The sequence below is a fragment of the Drosophila takahashii genome, chromosome 2R, assembly GCF_030179915.1.
Source record: "Drosophila takahashii strain IR98-3 E-12201 chromosome 2R, DtakHiC1v2, whole genome shotgun sequence".
NCBI classification, from domain to species: domain Eukaryota; kingdom Metazoa; phylum Arthropoda; class Insecta; order Diptera; family Drosophilidae; genus Drosophila; species Drosophila takahashii.
Window position 1 is genome coordinate 25,072,067 of NC_091679.1, and position 19,836 is coordinate 25,091,902.

At 42.7% G+C, this 19,836-nt stretch overlaps 3 protein-coding genes across 3 annotated transcripts; 2 read left to right on the forward strand and 1 right to left on the reverse strand.

Moving 5' to 3' along the window:
* Window positions 1-40: 40 nt before the first annotated feature.
* On the forward strand, window positions 41-2,140 carry S2P (membrane-bound transcription factor site-2 protease). The gene is made up of 3 exons (XM_017155537.3): window positions 41-379; window positions 436-864; window positions 918-2,140. The coding sequence occupies exons 1-3, from the start codon at window positions 305-307 to the stop codon at window positions 1,929-1,931; spliced, it is 1,518 nt and encodes a 505-aa protein (XP_017011026.1). The 5' UTR covers window positions 41-304; the 3' UTR covers window positions 1,932-2,140.
* Window positions 2,061-2,634, reverse strand: LOC108066849 (LYR motif-containing protein 2). Its single transcript, XM_017155538.3, has 2 exons — window positions 2,467-2,634; window positions 2,061-2,395 (listed from the first exon to the last, which is right to left on the reverse strand). Exons 1-2 carry the CDS (start codon window positions 2,503-2,505, stop codon window positions 2,162-2,164), a joined length of 273 nt encoding a protein of 90 aa, XP_017011027.2. The 5' UTR covers window positions 2,506-2,634; the 3' UTR covers window positions 2,061-2,161.
* Window positions 2,635-5,368: 2,734 nt separating this feature from the next.
* On the forward strand, window positions 5,369-19,832 carry Sobp (Sine oculis-binding protein). Its single transcript, XM_070213227.1, has 4 exons — window positions 5,369-5,682; window positions 6,995-7,137; window positions 14,989-15,466; window positions 17,975-19,832. The coding sequence occupies exons 2-4, from the start codon at window positions 7,030-7,032 to the stop codon at window positions 19,639-19,641; spliced, it is 2,253 nt and encodes a 750-aa protein (XP_070069328.1). The 5' UTR covers window positions 5,369-5,682; window positions 6,995-7,029; the 3' UTR covers window positions 19,642-19,832.
* The last annotated feature ends 4 nt before the right edge of the window (window positions 19,833-19,836 follow it).

Genomic DNA, 19,836 nt, shown 5'->3' on the forward strand with positions numbered 1-19,836 from the left:
ATTCTTCTAGATGAATTAAAAGGAACACCAGTTTTACACCTGGCAACCCTGTTTGCGACTAGCTTTTAGTATTTATATTTTTTTACGCAGATTAATTTGCGCACAAGATTTGCAGACGTGATTAATGTTGATTTCTGGTCTGGGCTCTACCGGAGTGCCAGTACTTGGAGTCGCAACCGGAGGACAACGATTCTGGAGAGGATTCCCGATCGAAAGGAGGCTACGAACAGGTGGTGGTCCTGCGAAATTCCACCTGAACCACCATCTCCCATAACTCCGATGACCTCTTGAGACCGCACAAATCATGGATCCCTTGGTGTTTTTCGTAGTGCTGGCTTCGCTCTATGGCATCCTGTACTTTTTCGACCGCTTCTTCAAGGTGGGTTCTATTCTGGCACTCGTAATACATCCAAATACTAATCATTAATCCCCTAGAGCTGCATGCACTACCCCTACGATGCCTTCCTCAAGAACACCGGACTGAGTGTCAACTTCATGAGCCTTCACTGGCACACAAGTGCCTTCAATAGGACCCTCCTCCGCTGGGGATCCGCCGGAAACAGCTGCACGCGCAGAGTAATGCTCACTAGCTTCAATATCGGTGTCCTGGTCACCTTTTCGTTGCTCCCGATTGGGCTCATCCTGCTCATTGCCACCATCTTCAGTAGTGGCGAACAGGAGAGCTCATCCTCGCCCGTTGGCGTGCCCGTGCAGTTGGAAATCCTGCTGCCCGGCGTCAACCTGCCGCTGGAGGAGATTGGCTACTACATCACCACCCTGGTGCTCTGCCTGGTGGTCCACGAGATGGGACACGCCCTGGCCGCTGTGATGGAAGATGTGCCCGTCACAGGGTTTGGGATTAAGGTAGGGATTGGATATGGAATCTTATTATACTAAGTAAAATTGTACCTTTACAGTTCATCTTCTTCCTGCCGTTGGCATACACTGAACTCTCTCACGATCACCTGAACGGCCTGCGTTGGTTCCGAAAGTTGCGTGTCTTGTGCGCCGGCATCTGGCACAACTTTGTGTTTGCCGGCGTGTGCTACCTCCTAATCTCAACGGTGGGCATCACCATGTCACCATTGTACGCCTACAACCAGCACGTTGTGGTCACCGAGCTAACAAGGAAATCTCCGCTGCGAGGCGAGCGCGGCCTGCAGGTGGACAATCAAATCACCCAGGTGAACGGCTGTCCGGTGAACAGCGAGGAGAGCTGGGTGACCTGTCTACAGAACTGCCTGAAACTCAAGCCGGGCTACTGCGTGAGTGCGGACTTCGTGCAGCTGAACGACGAAAGCAGCGCCATTTCACACCACAGCATTGATGGCCAGCTGCAGTGCTGCGATGAACTGAATCCCAATGTGAGCTGCTTCGAGGTGGTGGAGGATGTCAATGGGGATGTGCCCGTGGAGCTGCCGCAGCACGTGTGCCTCAATGTGCGCCGCACTCTGGAGGAGGTGACCGAACACTGCTCCTCGGGTGTCTGCAACGAGGGCTTCTGTCTGCGCCCGCTAATTCGGAACATCACTGCCATAATGACCTTTAAGCGACAGAATTCACGAGGAGAGAAGCTGCCGCCGGTGATTTATGTGGGTCATCCCTGGGATGTCACGCGTACCGTGGAGGTCTCCGCCTTTGTGCCCAGATACTCCTTCCTGAAGGCGGCGTGGCCAGATGCCTGGCTACTGCTGCTCAAGTACAACGTTGTCTTCAGCATAGGATTGGCCCTGATCAATGCCATCCCCTGCTTCGGCTTCGATGGCGCCCACATCACCAGCACCGTGATACACAGCTTCTTGGTGAGCCGAGTCGATCAGCATGCCAAGAGGGATCTCATCTCGGTGATCATCACCAGCGTGGGCTCCCTGCTCTTCGGACTGGCGCTGCTCAAGGTGGCCTGGCTGAGTTTCCTGCGACCTCTGCTTTAGAACTGATACTGATAACTGATAGATGGAAACTGGGAGTCCAACTCCCCTCCAAAGACGCTAGACTGCTATTTCACCTTCACGAAACACACGAAAACACAGCGAATTGTAGCACCTCAAAGATTCGATAGCTTTTGTCTTAGTCCTTAGTCCTAACTCGTATTTATTTTCGTACGGTTGTCGAGCTCAAAAATAAAATCAAATTAAGCTAAGATTTCGGTTTAAGATTGTTCCTATTTGCCCTCGCTCACCCCGCTCAAGTGGAGGCTGGTCTTGAGTTCTGTGAGGCTGCGTCTGCCATGCTGGAGGAGCATCTTGATGGCCACCTCGTCGCTTTTGTGGCGGTTCGTCTGGAAGTCGTGTCGTGCCCAGGATCGCAGCTCCAGCTGGCTGTTTTTGTCGGGAACTTGACGGATGGTGCGGAAGATTTCCCGGTATAGCTTCAGGACCTCTTGGCGCAGCATAAACTAGGGGATAATTCAGTTTACGTATTCCAAAAATTATAAATTCTGTAAACTTTTATATGTAATCTTCTTACCTGCTTTAGACTAAGTGCTGCTTTTGGTATCTTGGTCATTTTAGATTAAAAGGATTTTTTGGTTCTTATTAGTTAATTCAATTAATTGGTTATCTTAATATTCTTTAAGTTTTCTTGTCATTTTCCAAAATTATTTGTAATCAATTCCGCAGAACCAAAACAAGAACAGCTGATGATAACCAGCTGTTCGGATTTTAGAGATGAGCGGACTTTTCTAGCGCTCGCACTAAAGAAACGATATTTTGAAAAGTTTATCATAATACGTTGAAATTCAAAATTCGATTAGGTTTCTTATTAAAATTTGCTTGAGCTTACGTTTTGAATGCAAGTATATTTCTCCTAAATATGGTAAGAAATACTGATAACAAGAAAGGAAGCTACCTTCGGCCAGCCGAAGCTTATATACCCTTGTAGATAAAAGAATGTACTACGGAACATGTACGGAACATATGTACTACCTGCAATAGAAAGAAGACTTTCGGGAAAGTTTCATCGCGATAGCTTTAAAACTGAGAGACTAGTTCGCATAGAAACGGACAGACGGACATGGCTAGATAGACTCGGCTATTGGTGCTGATCAAGAATATATATACTTTATGTGGTCGGAAACGTCTCCTTCACTGCGTTGCAAACATCTGAGTGAAATTATAATACCCTCTACAAGGGTATAAAAATTAATGAAATCAAAAGTGTAGGGTTTGAAAGTGTAGGGTTTGAAAGATATAGAATGTATCTTTTGAAAAACATTAACATCAAAACAAACCAGCAATCCGTTGGCTTGTGATACCTCCGAAAAGTTGGCCAATTGTAACGTTTTTCGAGCTTTGAGGTCCTTGTGTAAAGGATCATAGCGTCGGCGAACTTTTTGAAAAACGCAGTTTAAGTTGGGAATCCATGGACTTAAAGTTGCGATGTTGCATAGTGCTATACGTGTAGTGTTACGGGGGTATCACAGAAATTATTTTCAACCGAAATCCGTTATGTACATCAATGAACAAAACCAACTGTTTTTGGTTGGAAGAGTTTTCTGTGACACTCCCGATAACAAAAAAATATTTCACATTTCAGGTCATTTTGTTTTTTGGGTGGGCAATGTTCAGTGAACATACATAGATAATTAAACTAAATTTTAATTTAATTTACGCACTGTAATATATGTGTCATATAAAATGTTCGGATGTAATTTATAATACTAATAACTTTTAATAGATTTGTCTTATCTGACTAAAATATGGCAGCACTTAAAGTGATGTACTTTTTTTCGGGGTAGGACAGGGAGACAATCTGCAGCCAAAAGTCAACGGCAATTAATGTTTAAATTGCAATTTTCATCAACTGTCACTAATGAGTCAGTCGCAGAAATAAAATAAATTGTTGTAAGTCTTAACAAACTTATGTTTTTGCGCATTGATGCGGCGTGGGAACGAAGGAAGTGACATCCAACACTAAATTTATCTGGCTCGTGTTCAATTTAAATTAAATTCACGGCATTAAATGCCACATTTATCTACATGAATACGTTGCTTGATTGGCACGCCAGCTGCTCCGCCTCTGTTTCTCCTTTGATTATGATGTTCTACTTAGGCGATTCAATTGTTTCCTCGGTCATTTCGGTTATTTATCGTCTAGAACTAAACCCGTAGTCGCGAAGGGACTGGCAGTATCTACTGATAGTTGGTACTTGGCGTCGGCTAGTGGTAAGTTCTACCCCAAGTACCGGTCTTGTTGATCGAATTGCCAACTGTTTTCCACATTTAGTGCCATGATCACGTCCAGTTACCAATAACTCTGTTGGCCAGCAGTTGGCCCTATAGAGAAAATGTGATTCAACCAGGTTAGAGATTATTTCATTTGTGAAAAATAATGTTATTATGCAGAAACTACAAAATTAAAATAAAAAATTAATTAATAATAATTAGAAGACAAGTGACATAAAAGCTTTCAATTCCAATACGAAAATGAAATTTCCATGACATTGTAAAGACTAAATGCTAATTACATTATTTTCTTAAAATCACACAGATAAAACACCATTCTGATACAATATACAAACGAACGGATGATCAATTTCGATATTATTTATCCTCGGTACGACCTTTCTGGCTGTCAAAATGCATTTTCTCCTCGCATTACTTAAGTTGCTCCCCATTAATTTCCCATAGCCGTTTCTCTGATCTCTGCCCAAGTGCGTTTGTCTCCGCCGGCACAAGTATTTTGTGCAAATTAAAACAAAAATTGGACATAACATAAATATCCGAGGCAGAACAAAACGAAGGCAGGTGAAGCGGTGCGATTTATTTTTAACTGCCCAGTGCTCCTACATATAGGAAATTATGCAAAAGAATCTCGCGCTGCAGCCGAGTGCAATTTCGTTTTCGTTTTCATCTGCCAGAGATGCCAGCGTCTGCGCGGCTCTCTTGAGTCATTGCACTGTGAGAAAAGGGACTTTAATAAGTACTTTAAAAAAAATCAGCAAGAAAAAATCTCTTTTCTTCACCGAAACAAAAAGCTTTAATATTTTTTACAAAATTAAGTTGTGGCTTAATCCAAATTAAATGGCCTTATCAGTCTTTTGTACTTAATATTTAAACAAACTTAATATACTTTTTTAAAAATTCATAGGTATTGTAATGGTATTTTTTTAAATATTAACGATTTGTTTATAAAAAAATCTGTAGCTAATAGAAAGTGAATTTACTAATTTAAAACTTATTATTATGAGGGTCCCACTCAAGTTCTGAATAATAATGGCCAGAAAGCAAATGCATGGTATATTTTCCCCTGTGTGGATGATGTCTTGGGCGCGAAGGGGGTGGGCACTACGTCATCAAAAATCCGACCCACAGCTGCGCCACAACGATGACGAAGAAACGAAGGCAACAACACCGAAGCAGCGACTGAGCAGAGAAGCAGCAGCAGCAGCAGAAAAGCAAGTAAAATCCACATGCCAGCGGAGTGCTGCCTCAAATGTTCATGAAACGCGGACGCGTGTGGACGTCGTTTTGCGCGAACCGCTTCGAAAAAAGTTTGAAATCCCGAAACGGTTTATACGGTTTAATCGGTTGATTCGAAACGAATTCTCGGGCCGTGCATGTGTGAAAGTGAAAACGAAATGAAGAATGAAAATGAGCACGGTGCATAAGTTTCCTTGACGTTCGCTTCGGAAAATCCATCCCAAGAAAACTGAAAGAGCGTGCGAAAGCAGAAAGGCCAATTGTGAGTGAGAACTGAAAAACACACACGCCAAAAATATAATGTTGAAAATATCTGGCTATTTTTGGAATATATATTTGTTTTTCCCACACGCTGCATTGGAAAATTTGTAGCTCAAGTCAAGCAACACACAAAAAACCTCGAGAGATGATAATGCTTAAAAAATACGAGATATACGCTTTAATTTGACTTGCATTTCGTTTTCGAAAAGTTCTGAAAAGCAAAACAAAGCCATCAAGAAAATAAGAATAAAAAAAAGAAAGAAAGAAAATCAAGGCGAAAGAACAACCAAAGTGAAATGTTTTTAATGGGCAATCACAAATGATGAAGATCGGGTAGATATAGCGGGTAGAACGAGGAACGAACGCATTAAAGATCTACCATGATCTTGGAGGGATCTATAGCTAAACCAAGAGTGTATATCAACATTTAGTACATTTCCGGAAATACCCATTGCTCAATTTTGGTTACACAAAAATATTCCCTTCAGATTCGGATTATTTCCCTTTCAGCTGCACAGGAAATAAAAAGGGGATTTACATTTTTAATGTTATTTAAGTTAATTTAAATCTTTATAAATTCACAGTAGGTTAAATTCCCACCGGCTTAATAAAATATTCATTTTTTGTTTGTTTTTGTTTTGATATATCTAATTTAATATATTCTAAAATGTTAATATTTTTTGAAATCCTTTCAAATATTGTTTAGATATTTTTATCAATTTGCCACCCAGTTCAAAATTATATGTAAATCCAAAGACTTTTTTCTGTGTGGCAACGTTTTCGTCTTTTTCTGTCTGATTTCCTCCGAAACAACAACAAATACAGGCCGCATTGTGTATATATCCTTAGTGTTGTTGTGCTTTGGTGCTTTGTATTGTTTTTGAATTCGAATTTGTAGTCTTGTGTCATGCGATAGGTGGTAACGTTTCGTTTCATACGGGGTATTGAATTACAAGACACCAAAGTGCGCGCCAAGCGAACACGCTCGCTCACAGATACTAACGAACACACATATAGCGAGGTATATAAATATATCGCAGTCCGATTCCGCCGCATATGCGTATCCAATGGATGCGAATCGGCCTGCAAAGCGGAGGGCCCAAGAATGTATCCGAACTGGGGAGTATCGAAAAGAACTGTGAACCGGTGTAATTAATTGTTTTTGGGGCCGAACAGTATCCGGTGATTGATGTAGCCAAAGTTCATTTGTTTACAGTGGCAAGATCAATGACTTGGCGCCCTATAAATACATATATCCCACCCGAAACCTAAACTAAACCCACAAGTGACCCCTGGCCTCTCTTGTGTTCCAGTTTCACCAAAAACGTATACCGAGTATCCAGCCGAAATGTCCGCCAAGACGTCGCCATCGTCCACTTCTCGAGATGCCAACGTGGGATCCTCGAGTGCGATTCCCGTTCAGATCAAAAAAGAACTGCCCAGCGACGAGATAAAGGTGAGTCTTCTGAATGAACACTTTGAGATACTTTCTTGCCTTCTAATTAATTGCCCCTGTCTGCACGGTATTCCGCCGAGTATTCAATAACAAGGATGCTGACAAAGTATGGAAGCCAAAGTGTGCGTTGGTTTTAAAAATAAAGAACGATTTTCACCCTCTCTCTTGGCAAAACATTTCACTTGTATTGCTGCGAACTGCATATACGTTGAATTATTATTATTTGTTTTTGCGTTTAGATGGGGGAAAGGTGAATAACACCCACTCGCCATTTTCGATTCTTTATTTCACTTGGGAAGTAGCTTTGAAGTGGATTGCATATCAAAATAACCATCACTACAATTTTAATTGGAAGTTCAAAAATATTTTCGAAACTTTTGCGTTGTCGCATAGTTATTATACCCGTTACTCGTAGAGTAAAAGGGTATACTAGATTCGTGCAAAAGTATGTAACAGGCAGAAGGAAGCGTTTCCGACCCTATAAACTATATATATTCTTGATCAGGATCACTAGCCGAGTCGATCTAGCCATGTCCGTCTGTCCGTCTGTCCGTCTGTCTGTCTGTCCGTCTGTCCGTATGAACGCTGAGATCTCGGAAACTATAAAAGCTAGAAGATTGACACTTTGCATGCAGATTCTAGGAGTTCCTACGCAGCGCAAGTTTGTTTCAAAAGAGTGCCACGCCCCCTCTAACGCCCACAATCCCTTATATACGATTTTAAAAATTTCAATATTTCGGAAAAGTAAAAATGCAGTTTTATGGTGTTTATCAATACCTATCGAAATGTAGAAGAAATTTTTCAAATCGGTCCATTCGTTAAAAAGTTATGCGTGATCAACGTTTTCTATCTCTATCTCCATCTCCCTCGCACTCCCTTTACCTGAGTAACGGGTATCTGATAGTCGGGGCACCCGACTATAACGTTCTCTCTTGTTTCCTTTTACAATCGCAGGTACCAACCAAATGCCTCGTTTTTTTATATTGATCAGCAAACTACCTTTGTAGCATATCTCATATCCCAATTAGTTGATACCCTTTATACTTTTTGAGCAAAGCCTGAACTATTTGAAGAACTGCTTGTTGCACATAATTAGTGTTCATTTACAACCGAGCGAATCCAGATAAACAAGCCAAAGCCAAACGAGAATTTCCCACTAAACACTGAAATCAAAGAATCATATTCGAAACCAAAAATCGTTTCGGCTTTCAGTTGGTCGCTAGGGTATTTGGAAATGTTTATGCAATAGCGATGATAATACGAGCACAACACCCCCGCTGCACAAAATTCCATGCAACTTTGTTTCTGACCGGGTCCGGACTCCGGAATTTGTAAGAGGAGTTGCCGGTTGCAGCTGAGGAGATTCCGATTGCGATTGTGATTACGCGATTACGGGACGTAAGTCGAGTGGGAGTTGGCGGTAATTTTATATTGATAAATTTTTATAATCATTTTAACGAGTGAGCGAGCGAACGAGCGGCTCCGATTCCGATTCGGCCCCTCGCCATCCGCATTTGCTTTATCCGCCAAATGAGCAAAATTAATTTAATGCCGCAGACAGGGACAGAGAGTCCCAGGGCAACATTTTTGCAGCACGTGTAACCCGATCGGCGAATTGAAATTATACCCCTTGACTTGCAGTTGGGCGCAATGATACTTATTGTCGGGCATAAAGAGGGAAAACAAAAACAAAAGCAGCGGCGGCAGCAAAACCAAAATTATTATAATGAATGAGCTGGTCGGGGGCTTGGGAACTGAGTATCCGCTGGGGACTGAGGTTGGCGACTGGTTTTCTAGGTAAACGTGGGATTTATGTGGATATCTAAATAGTTATCCACGACTGTCGTGCGATATTTGTAATGCAATTGCGAGCTTGAAACCTGAGTTGGTCCCTGACATACTAATATATTTAATGCCTAATATTGTTTTAAATATTTTACGACACTTTCTACTTGTTTCTCTAGTTAGGTGTTACTGATTTTCGTTAGAAATATATGATGTACTTGTCATTGTTATAATATTTTAATGGTTATAAGCATAATTGTAACTTTTAGAATAAAAAAGAAAATGCATTATTTTTTAATACTTTAGGAAATTTTTTTAAATTCCTAATAGAGTTTTAAGCCGTATTAATTATTTTTAGAGTTTACTGTAGGTGCAAAACTGATACTGCCTGATATGTCTTACTCTTCTCCTTTTTACCTTTCATTTTTGCCTGAAATTTTCCTTCATTCAAGTTCTCAATGTCGCTCAACCTCCTTTGAGTATGCAACACTTTGCTGACTAAAAATATCAATTAAAAATATTGTAATTCATACCTTCCATTTTTGCCTACCTCACCCAGTTTCGGGTTCGCTTTCTATATTTTAGCCTCTCCGCCAGCTCCTGGCCATAATTATGAGCTGCATTTGCTGCAAAGACAGCAACCAGGACAAATTTTTATATTTAATGGCCCGAAGTCGAAAACACACAGCGTAATTAAACAACAGCAATAAATCGGTTGAGGGTTAGGGTTGACGGGTAAGGGATGAGGGATTTGGGATGAGGGGAGCGACACGAACGCGCTTCATGGGTGCAATTTGATAGGACTGTGGTAAGGCGATATCCTTCAAGGTTTTCGCTTGGCGACCGATGTCAAACCGAAGCTGAGGCTGGGCCATATATGTACATATATCTGCAAGAACGGATGTCTTCGAGGCACACAGTAGGCAATATCCTGGGAAGCAAATCAATAACTCTTTGTGGGCGGAATAAAAGAAAGAAATGGTAAACAAATTTTAGTGTATGCGGGGGCTAGTTAATTGATTAAATACCTTGTATAATAGATCTAAATAAATATGTTTCTATCTTGGCAGTATTTACTCATACACAGCAATTAGCCTTCTATAATTTCTGATTAAATGCATCGCTTTGTTTGTTGCACATCTTGGCATCCCACAGCCATTGGTGTGGTAATGTAGAATATTATTCACTGCCTACAAATCGCCACCGAGTTACTATAAGTGATGGCAGGCTCCAAGCAACATTCTATGCACATAACCCAGGGTTCCGACAGTAGGGATTGGGTTACACTCGCACAACCGGGTCTACATGGCTCGGGGAGACTGCGAGGGGCCAGATGACGATGACGATGACACAATGACTGGCAGCCACTCAGGAATACAGGGGAAATAGAGGAGGTTTTGGGGCAGCGGTGGCAACTGGGCTCAAATGTCGCCGCAGCAGCAGAACTTTAATAACAGCGCCGCAGATTGAGTTACAAACAAAATAGAATATGATAAATTCTACACAAAACACCAGGAACCAGAGCTCAAAGGTGCGACAGGGGGGCTGCCATAGTGTAGTGCACAAGTAACGTGAGGCACCCCGAGCTGCCTGCCACATGCAACATGCCCCACACCCACTCCTATTCGCCCCCGAAACAGCAGCTCAAATTAAAATAGCGTTAAATTAATTCGAGCCACTGCTGATGGCCCAGCATTACGAAAGCGAACCCGAGTGGCCAAGAGGCAATGTGGATGGATATGGATGGATAAATGGGTGGCCCAAAGCCCTCGGCAGGTGGTTCACAATGCAGCAGGTGAAGAGATCGATGCTCACAGAGGCAGATATCCAGTTCCATAGTTTCCACAGGGATTCAAGCATTTAATTTAATTCGAGTTAGATAGTGGGAAGCATTACTACTTCCTGGCATTACGATGAGCAAATCATTTTGAAATGGCTATTGTAAAGTTTATATCATATTATTAAATATAGAAAAAATCATTATTGAAATCTCATTGCTAACTATAAATTTAGACAATATTTAAAAATACCAAAAGGTTCAAGATTGACAATTATATTTAAAAAATATTTTAAGTATTTGTTACAATATATTAACTTTGAAGAAAAACTTGCGATAATTTGAAATTTTTAATTTATTTTTGTTATAAACCTACCAAACACATTAATAATAGTGAATATGAGATCAAACCCCTTTCCTATTCTTGTTGTGACCCTCGTTTTGAGTGCTCTGAGTTCAAATATATCTGCGTCTGAACGGTGAGCCACCCATATCTGGTGTACATTAAAATGAAATAGAATATTTCACGGGCGTGGGTAAGGGGAGGTGGGAACTGAAAATTCGCAGAGCAAAAGCAACAAACGGCAAAGGCCAAGTGTGTCATGTAAGAATTCAAAAGAAGGACGCGCGTCATTCAATCCTGAGCTATCGATATTCGATTACAGCAAACTAAAAACCGAGCGACTCTGTGCACGAGTCTGAGAAAAGTAGCGTAATTCTAGAATTTGTTGCCATTGGGTGTTGTTTCCACCGCCCGACCATATATACTTTTTCGGGGTGGCGTTCGAGGGGCTGGGGCCTCGGATTGGATTCGGTCCGGACACCAGCTCTGGTGCAGCTCGGTTTTAGTTCGCCTTAGTCTCAGTTCAGTTTACTGGGTTCAGGGTGAGTTATTATAAGCGTATTGGGTTGCCAATCCCGCTCCTCCAGCCACCCAGTCTGGGTGTCGTTGCTTTGGAACTGCCAGCATTGCCGCCTCGTGTACTTTACATTATTCTATTAGGTTTCCTCGCCGGTAACCCTAGACGTGTATTAATGCGAGCCACTCGCATAACAGGCGGCTCCACTGCAGCGGGATAAGCCGCCTTGGATGTCTTCGGATGGGTTCGGAAGTAGGTCAGGAAAACGAAATCAATTTCGATCGATAGGATGGCATTACGGGCTTATTATTTATTAATACCTTAGTAACCTAAATTAATTAAAGTTTCATAACAGAATAGCTCTTAAAAGTATACTAAAAAGCTTTAAAAATTACCATCCCAGACTAAAAATTATTTCTTTCAGTGCAGCCAATGCCAGACACAGAACGAACTTGGCTGTCGGCTTGAAGTTCTCAGTTCTCACTATTCACCCGTCAAGTTGGTTCATTACGATTCATAATAAAATGCAAAATACGATATGTTTTTGTAAGTTGAGATTTTGCAAAATGAAAGAAAACACAACCAACTTGAAACAGTCAGATACAGAACGAGTATTGCAAATGTATCCACTGGATTCTTGGGCAATAATTACGAAAAAAAGGTGAAATGAAAATGAAAAGCCAACGAAGAATCCGAACAGATCTTATTGCACGGAGGGGGCGGCGGAAAAAGGGAAATTCGAATTGGAAATGTAAAGGTAGACGTGTGTATTTGTATTTTTCTTAATACATACTACATTCGTACATACCACTGGGCGGCCAGAGCGAATCAGATCCCAACTCCATCAACAACAACAGACGGCATACAGTTTCAGTTTTTAATTAATTGATTTTTATTCGCATTTCGGTGTAGAGTTTCAAGCATGGGCGCGAGTTTGAATGTCGCTGGCGGGGAAGCACTGAAAAAAATGTGCTCAGAATTATAAGGTCATAAATATTTATTACATAAATAAGTTCAACTTTTTGGTTAATTTTCTTCTCCGTCAATTTGGGAATTATAAGCACAAATAAGATTAAAAGAGTGGATTTCTAAAACTTAAGCTAGACGATAGAATATTGGGTATTCAAAAAGTATGCAACAAAAAATTAGTTTTGAAATGCTCCCCACAAGAAGTTACTTGTAATTTGAGAATAGACCGGAGCGATAAATTACTGAAAGATATATTCATATAGTTAAAAAATATATAATTATAAAGATATTTTTGCTAATTTTTGCAAGCTCTTATTCTATAGTAAACCATTTTCTCCAAGTGCATTTCTCCTCGAACCCGTTGAGCCACTGTCAGGCAGCGGAGAGCTGAAAAACTGAACGAACGCACAAATCAGAAATTAAAAACCGAACATAAATTAACAGACAAATGATACTAAAAACCGAGCTGCCGAAAGAGACGGCGCATGGGATAATGAGAGAGACGGAGGGAGTGGAGTCGTATCTCCGTTCCTCCGGTTACGGTTACTGCAAGATGCTGAACTTGAGCCGAGCGTGCGTCGCCATAGCCCCCCCGATCCGTAACCCCCTTACATACATCCATCCCACCTGGACGAGGTCGCACCTGAGGCGTGTAATTGATACGCTCAGGCAGCCGGTCCCAGAGATTTTATCGTGCGAATTGTTAATACTCTTTTCGCTTTTCGCAGTTTGCAGCCACAGACAGCTAAAACCTGAATGCGAATGCGATTGTCACCGATACGCGAATTGCAGGAAAATAACCAAGCGAGCGTGTGAGCGCTGTTCATAGAGTGCGAAAGAGATGGGTGTTTCGGGGCGAAAGAGAGGCCCTGAGAGGGTCCGATAGAGACGGCGACTTATTAGACGACTTGCATTTGTCAGCAAGTTGGCAGCAACGCTTAATTTGAAGAGTATCGGATGACGCCGGGGATATCCAGTTTGTCTGGAGCTCGTGATAGATGCAATGGAGGCGATGAATCATCTGGCCAGCATTGGCCAATTGTGGCTTTGGCTTTGGCTTTGTTGCGCGCACCAAATTTCCCCTGAATCTCAGCATTGGACACCAATTGTGGTTATGCGCAATTTGGCATTCCGCAGAAGCAAGTTACAAGGAAATTGAAGTCAAAGGGCTACATAAGAGGTCAAAATTATAGGTTTTTTAAATTCCATTAATCAAATAGTTTCATATTACAAAGGAAGGTGGCAGTTGTGGGCATGTTTTCTTCTTTAACTTTTTGAATACCACATTTCCTTTCACTTTTTACTGAAGTGGGGGAGGGATTTATCTCCCAAATCACCCATTTTTATAACTGTTATATTATTTTAAATATTAACTTCTGCCAACTCTTTCAAAACCCGCTACTGGCTAAGGACATTGTGTAGTAACAACCACGTTGAATTCGAGAATTTCAATGTAACCTGATCCTGAGTTTTTGCAGCTCTCACAGCCTTGTGTGAATTTTTGTGTGCAGCACAGGCAGTCACAGAATGATACTCATATGTATATCTCCCTTGGGATTGAGAATGGAATGGTAATGGGAATGCAAGAGCCAGAAAAACACAACTTCCAAAGCCGCAAATGTTTTCTGCATCTTGGCCTTCAGACTGAGGCTGAATTTTCGGCTTAAATTTAAAGCAAAAAGGCAGAAGACACACGCAAACCGACAGAGTTTGTCCGGAGGTATTGGGTATCAATGTCGATGCAGGGAGATTCAAAACAAAGGGCGGGGGAAAGGGGAGATTCTCGTACGCTTGTAAAGGAAATATGCAAATGCCACCCCATCCAGCCACCCGAAAAAGCCAAATAGTCCGGCCCTCTGGCCGTAATGAAGCTCTCTGTTACCTGTTTGTGCAGCGATATGTTTGTGGAAAATCGGTTGCGTGGGGTGTTTGATGCGTGGGCTTATCCCCCAGGGTTATCGATTACACTGCAACTTTCCCAGCCTCGGGGAAAATGCTTTGATACGGACTAATAAGGACTCTCATAATTGGACAGTGAGATCAAAGGTCATCGGGCAAGGCAGTCTATAATTAGTGAAAGTCCGGTTGATTATCATCTTTGACACTCTATCCTTTATTTATTTATTGTCCTTAACCATGAGACCACAGCTTTACACCTGCCTGCCTGTGCAATAATTAAAGTTTCAGCTGCTACTTGAATATAATACACCCTGAGAAATATTGGCACAATAATTACAATTGAATACAAACGAGAACGGAATAACTAAAATTGTATTATAGAAATACAAAATATATTAATAATATTTATTATTAATTAGGAACGCCAATGCCACACTAGTAATATTTTAAAAATTATCACACAAATTTTGCGCAAACCTTTAAGTCTAAAATAAGTCATATATGCCAGCGATACCCAGCTTTTCCACAACTCATCTTTCTGTGTTTTTCCTCTCCTTCCAGGAATTCGCGCACAACACCATGAACGAGCTGCTCGGCTGGTATGGATTCGAGGGTGTGGATGTGGATCGTCTGGACCTGACCGCCAAGACATCGCGCCTGCTGCAGAGTGCCGCTGCCGCCGCGGTGGCCAGCCAACAACAGCAGCACCACCAGAACCATCAGAGCCAACAACTGCAGCAGCTGGAGCAGCAATCCAGTGTGGAGAGGAAGCGGGGCAGTCTGTTGCGCAGCAGTCGAGGTTCCTTGGCGGCAGCCTATCACAATAACAACAACAATGCCAGCAGCAACAAGAATAACGGAGGAGTCGGAGGGGGCGGTGCGGGGGGTGGGAGTGGCCGGAAGGGCGGGCTCCTGAACTGCAGCAGCACCACCACCACACCCTCGGACCACGACACTCGCAGCTCGCGGGAGGAGGACTCCAAGAGTCCGCACTCCATCGGCAAACCAGCGGGAGTACCGCAGACGGAGGAGAAAATAGGTGAGTACGCCTTAGGAGGAACTAATGATCTTTAAAATTGAGAATTAATTATTTTTTAATATTTTTTGTTTTGTGGAAAATAGTTTTCAAGAAAAAAAAGATAATGATTTTTGAATTCGAAGTATAAGTTATTTCTTATTACTATTTCACAGTTACTGTATTCGATTTAAAATAGTCTTTAAACACAGAATTCTCATAAATTTTCAAGGCTTATGTACATTTTGAAAAGTTTGATAGTAATTAAAATTACTAATTATTTAAATCAGCTGTCGGTAGAGTCCAATTAAGTGAGCATAGTGAATTGTTCTGCCCATTCGCTGCCACTCACGTACACCGTGGAGCAGTGAGATGAACTGCCACGTGCAAGTAACTTACACAACTAATCAACAATATGTTTGTGCCGACCGCTGATTTAAATGGATAATAGGAAATTCAATGATATCAACAACATCCAAATAATAAATTTTTTTTTCATATTTTTTATAAGGGGCTGTCCATATATTACGTAATCACGTTTTTGCTGATTTTTGACCCCCGCCCCCCCTTGGTGATCAAACGTAATCTTTCAAAAAAAAACCCCCCCCCCCCACTCAATGATTACGTAATCCCAAGAATAAAATTTTTTTTGTTTTAATATGTGGATTCAAACAGAGATGCAACCCAATCTTTAATATTGTTTATAAATGGAGTTTGGTATGACACATTCGGTTCGTATACGCTGAAATTATCTCCAACATACTCTTCGTCAAGCCATTCCAGGTCTTCGCATTCTTCGTGTGATTGAACCACTAAACATTCTCTTTCTCACCGCCCAGCCACTAAAAAAAATTTTTTCTCTGCTTTCCTATCTAAGTTTGCAGATATATTTAAAGAAAAAAAGTTTTTAAAAAAATTCTTTAAATAAAAAAATACATATAAAATGATTACGTAATCATTGTGCAAGACCCCCCCTCCCCATGTAATCAAACATAATCATTTCAATGACCCCCTCCCCCCCCCTAGGTGATTACGTAATATATGGACAGCCCCTAATGTGGAAAAAGAAAAATGAATAATTAAAATTTAAAATCATAGTGCAATGGGTAATTCGAGCTGAGAGTAATCGAAAATTGACAGCCAAAGTCAAAGTCGAAAATGTGTAACCGACCCTAAAACCCCCCTGGCCACAACCCACTCACCACCCGCTTGCTCCTAGTGCCTTTCGTTTTTCGATGGGAATTCGATAACTTGGACTTTTGTGCTCCCCCGAATCCCTCCAATCCTTCAGTGCATTTGGAGCCACAGACAGGCTCGAAATTGTGCTAACTTTTCAGCAACTCAAGCCGGAGTTTCTCGATGCCTGCATTATCGAATAACAGATTCATTAGTACCCAAATATGGTTTACACAATTCGGGCTACCAGGAAGCAGGAAGAGCCGGGCCATATTAGCAATGGGATATCCAGTGCTCAGTTTGTTCGGCAGCCGGAGGAAATCGAATTTGCAGTTCGGTAATAATTAATTTCCATTCTGATGGTACTTGTATGATTTCAGGCTCGTTTTGATTAGTTTATGATTTGCAGAGGATCATACATACCAAAGTTTATAGATTTACTTTTGTCTTAATAGGACAACTTTTATTTAGTTTTCACTAAATACACCCAGAAAACAAGAAAGGAAGCTAGCTTCGGCCAGCCGAAGCTTATATACCCTTGCAGATCATTCCTATTAATTAACAAATCGCCAAAAGTTTAAATTTTCTAATATTTCTCATTAATTTTCCGATCGTTCCTATGGCAGCTATATGATATAGTCGTCCGATTTTGATCAAATTAAAATTGAAATTCAGAAATATTTAAAAAGAGTTATATCCTAGAGTAGAAGATAATACAATAAAAACCAAAGAAGCTAGAATTTATTTCCTATTACTTTTCCATTAATTTTCCGATCGTTCCTATGGCAGCTATATGATATAGTCGTCCGATTTTGATCAAATTAAAATTGAAATTCGAAAATATTTAAAAAGAGTCATATCCTAGAGTAGAAGATAATACAATAAAAACCAAAGAAGCTAGAATTTATTTCCTATTAATTTTCCATTAATTTTCCGATCCTTCCTATGGCAGCTATATGATATAGTCGTCCGATTTTGATTAAATTAAAATTGAAATTCGGAAATATTTAAAAAGTGTCATATCCTAGAGTAGAGAATGAGACGTCGTGAATAGTACGTTTTAATAAAATATTATTTCAATATTATTTATTATACATACTTCTAATAATAAATAAAGCATTTATCATTAATAAAAACTAAAATACAACATTTAATTAAACTTTAAAATTTAGAGTCAAAATTTTCGGGATTTCATGAATTGTTAACAATTCGAATGGATTTTTTTCTGGGTGTACTTTTCAACTTTTCAATTTATTCAGAATTAAATTAAGGATACTTGTTTAAAGTACTAAAGATAATTGTTAAAAGCATATATTTCAACTTACTTACAAAGATCTTTATATGTCCCATTTACAGACTTCAGCAACTGCTGCTGGTGCCATCGACCGATTGCGGAGAATGCGCCGGACTACCTGACCAGCTGCGACGGACCGCGGTACTGCTCCGAATCCTGCTTCGCCCAGAGCCGGAGGGCGTCCTTCAAGAAGGCCAAGACCTGCGACTGGTGCAAGCACGTCCGCCATGCGGTGAGCTACGTGGACTTCCAGGACGGCGCCTCCCAGCTGCAGTTCTGCTCGGAGAAGTGCCTCAACCAGTACAAGATGCAGATCTTCTGCCACGAGACGCAGGCGCACCTCGACATGCATCCGCACCTGAGGGATCAGGCGATGGACGCGGGCAGCGAGGCTGGTCTGATTACGCCGGATCTGTGGCTGCGCAACTGCCGGAGTCGCTCGGCCTCACCCGCCTCCACGCTGTCGGTGTCTCCTGGTCCACCGGCTGTCCCGACACCGCCGCCGCCTAGTCATCATCCCAGCAAACCCCTGATCTCAGTGGCCCCCGTCTCCAAGTTGCTGGCCCAGAAGAGTCCTGGTGGAGCTCCACCTCCGCCGCCGCCGCCTGTCCAGCGGCATTTGGGCGCCAAGTTGGGTCGCCGGAAGCGCCGGGGTCTGTCTTCCTCCTCGGGTTCGGAAACAGTTGCCAGTCTGCTGCAGAAACAGCAGCAACACCAGCAGCAGCAGCAGCAACATCAGGCTCCTCCAACTCTGACGGCTGACTTTGGGGGCTCCAGTGTCCCACTGCCGCCTCTCTCGCCCATGCCAAATGTACAGGAGTCACCGCAGCAGCAGGCGCCTCCTCAGGTAGCTCCACCTCAAGCTCTGCCACGCGGACCCACGGCTATCCCATCCAGCTACTTTGCCACGCCCTCCAATGGAGTGCCGCATCCCTTTGCCGGGCGTCCACCACCGCCACCGCATCACTTTATGCATCCTCCTCCGCACGGCATGATGCCCCGTGGTTTCGGCCCTCCGCCCTTTGGGCCGCCACTTCCTCCACAAATGCCCGAGCTGGGATCCCTGCTGGGCGCCGTGCCGCCGGTGACAGTGATGGTGCCCTATCCCATCATCATACCCCTGCCCATACCCATACCCGTTCCGCTGCCAGTGATGGATTTCTACAAGGCGCACCTGACGCCCGAGCAGAGGAAGCGTTTCGACGAGGAACGGGCTGCTCCTAACAGAGAGGAAAACCCCAGGGAGCAGGAGCAGCCACAGCCGCTGGACTGCAGCAAGACCAGAAGCGAGGAGGAGGAGAAGCCAGAGGTGGAGCAGCCAACGGAAGAGGATGACAAGGAATCCATACCAAAGACAAATCCAGACAGGGAAGCCACGCCGGCCTCGCCAGCCATCTCGCAGGAGTCGTCGTCGTCGCCGCAGGAGACGCACTGCATTGTCCGGGACTCCGGGCAATCCGATCCCGAGGCGGACAGCCAGAAGCTGCCCAAGCTGAAGATCACGCGGCTGCAGACCAAGCGGACGCTCATCCAAACCAAAGAGGCGGCGGCCGAGTGCAGTCGACCGCTGCGCAAGCGCAAGAGGATCATCGACTGCGACTTCCATAAGATGGCCGTCAAGGAGCAGGAGGTGGCCACCGATGGCCACCAGAGCAACGGCGGCGGCATCGGGGAGGCTGAGGATCCGGAGGCAGAGTGCAATAGTGGTCATGCCAAGGCTAAAAAGTAGACGTAGACCTTAAGATTTACCCCTAAAAAGTAGTAGAATGTATTTATCTATGTGTGTGAGAGTGTGTCAGTGTGTATGTGTAAGCGGAAGCGGAAATGGAGTCCAGAGAAAGTAAGAGAGAGCTAGCGGAAGGCACAAAGTGCATGCGGTAATCAGAATTGAATCTTAATAAACTAAAATATAACTTATTAGATC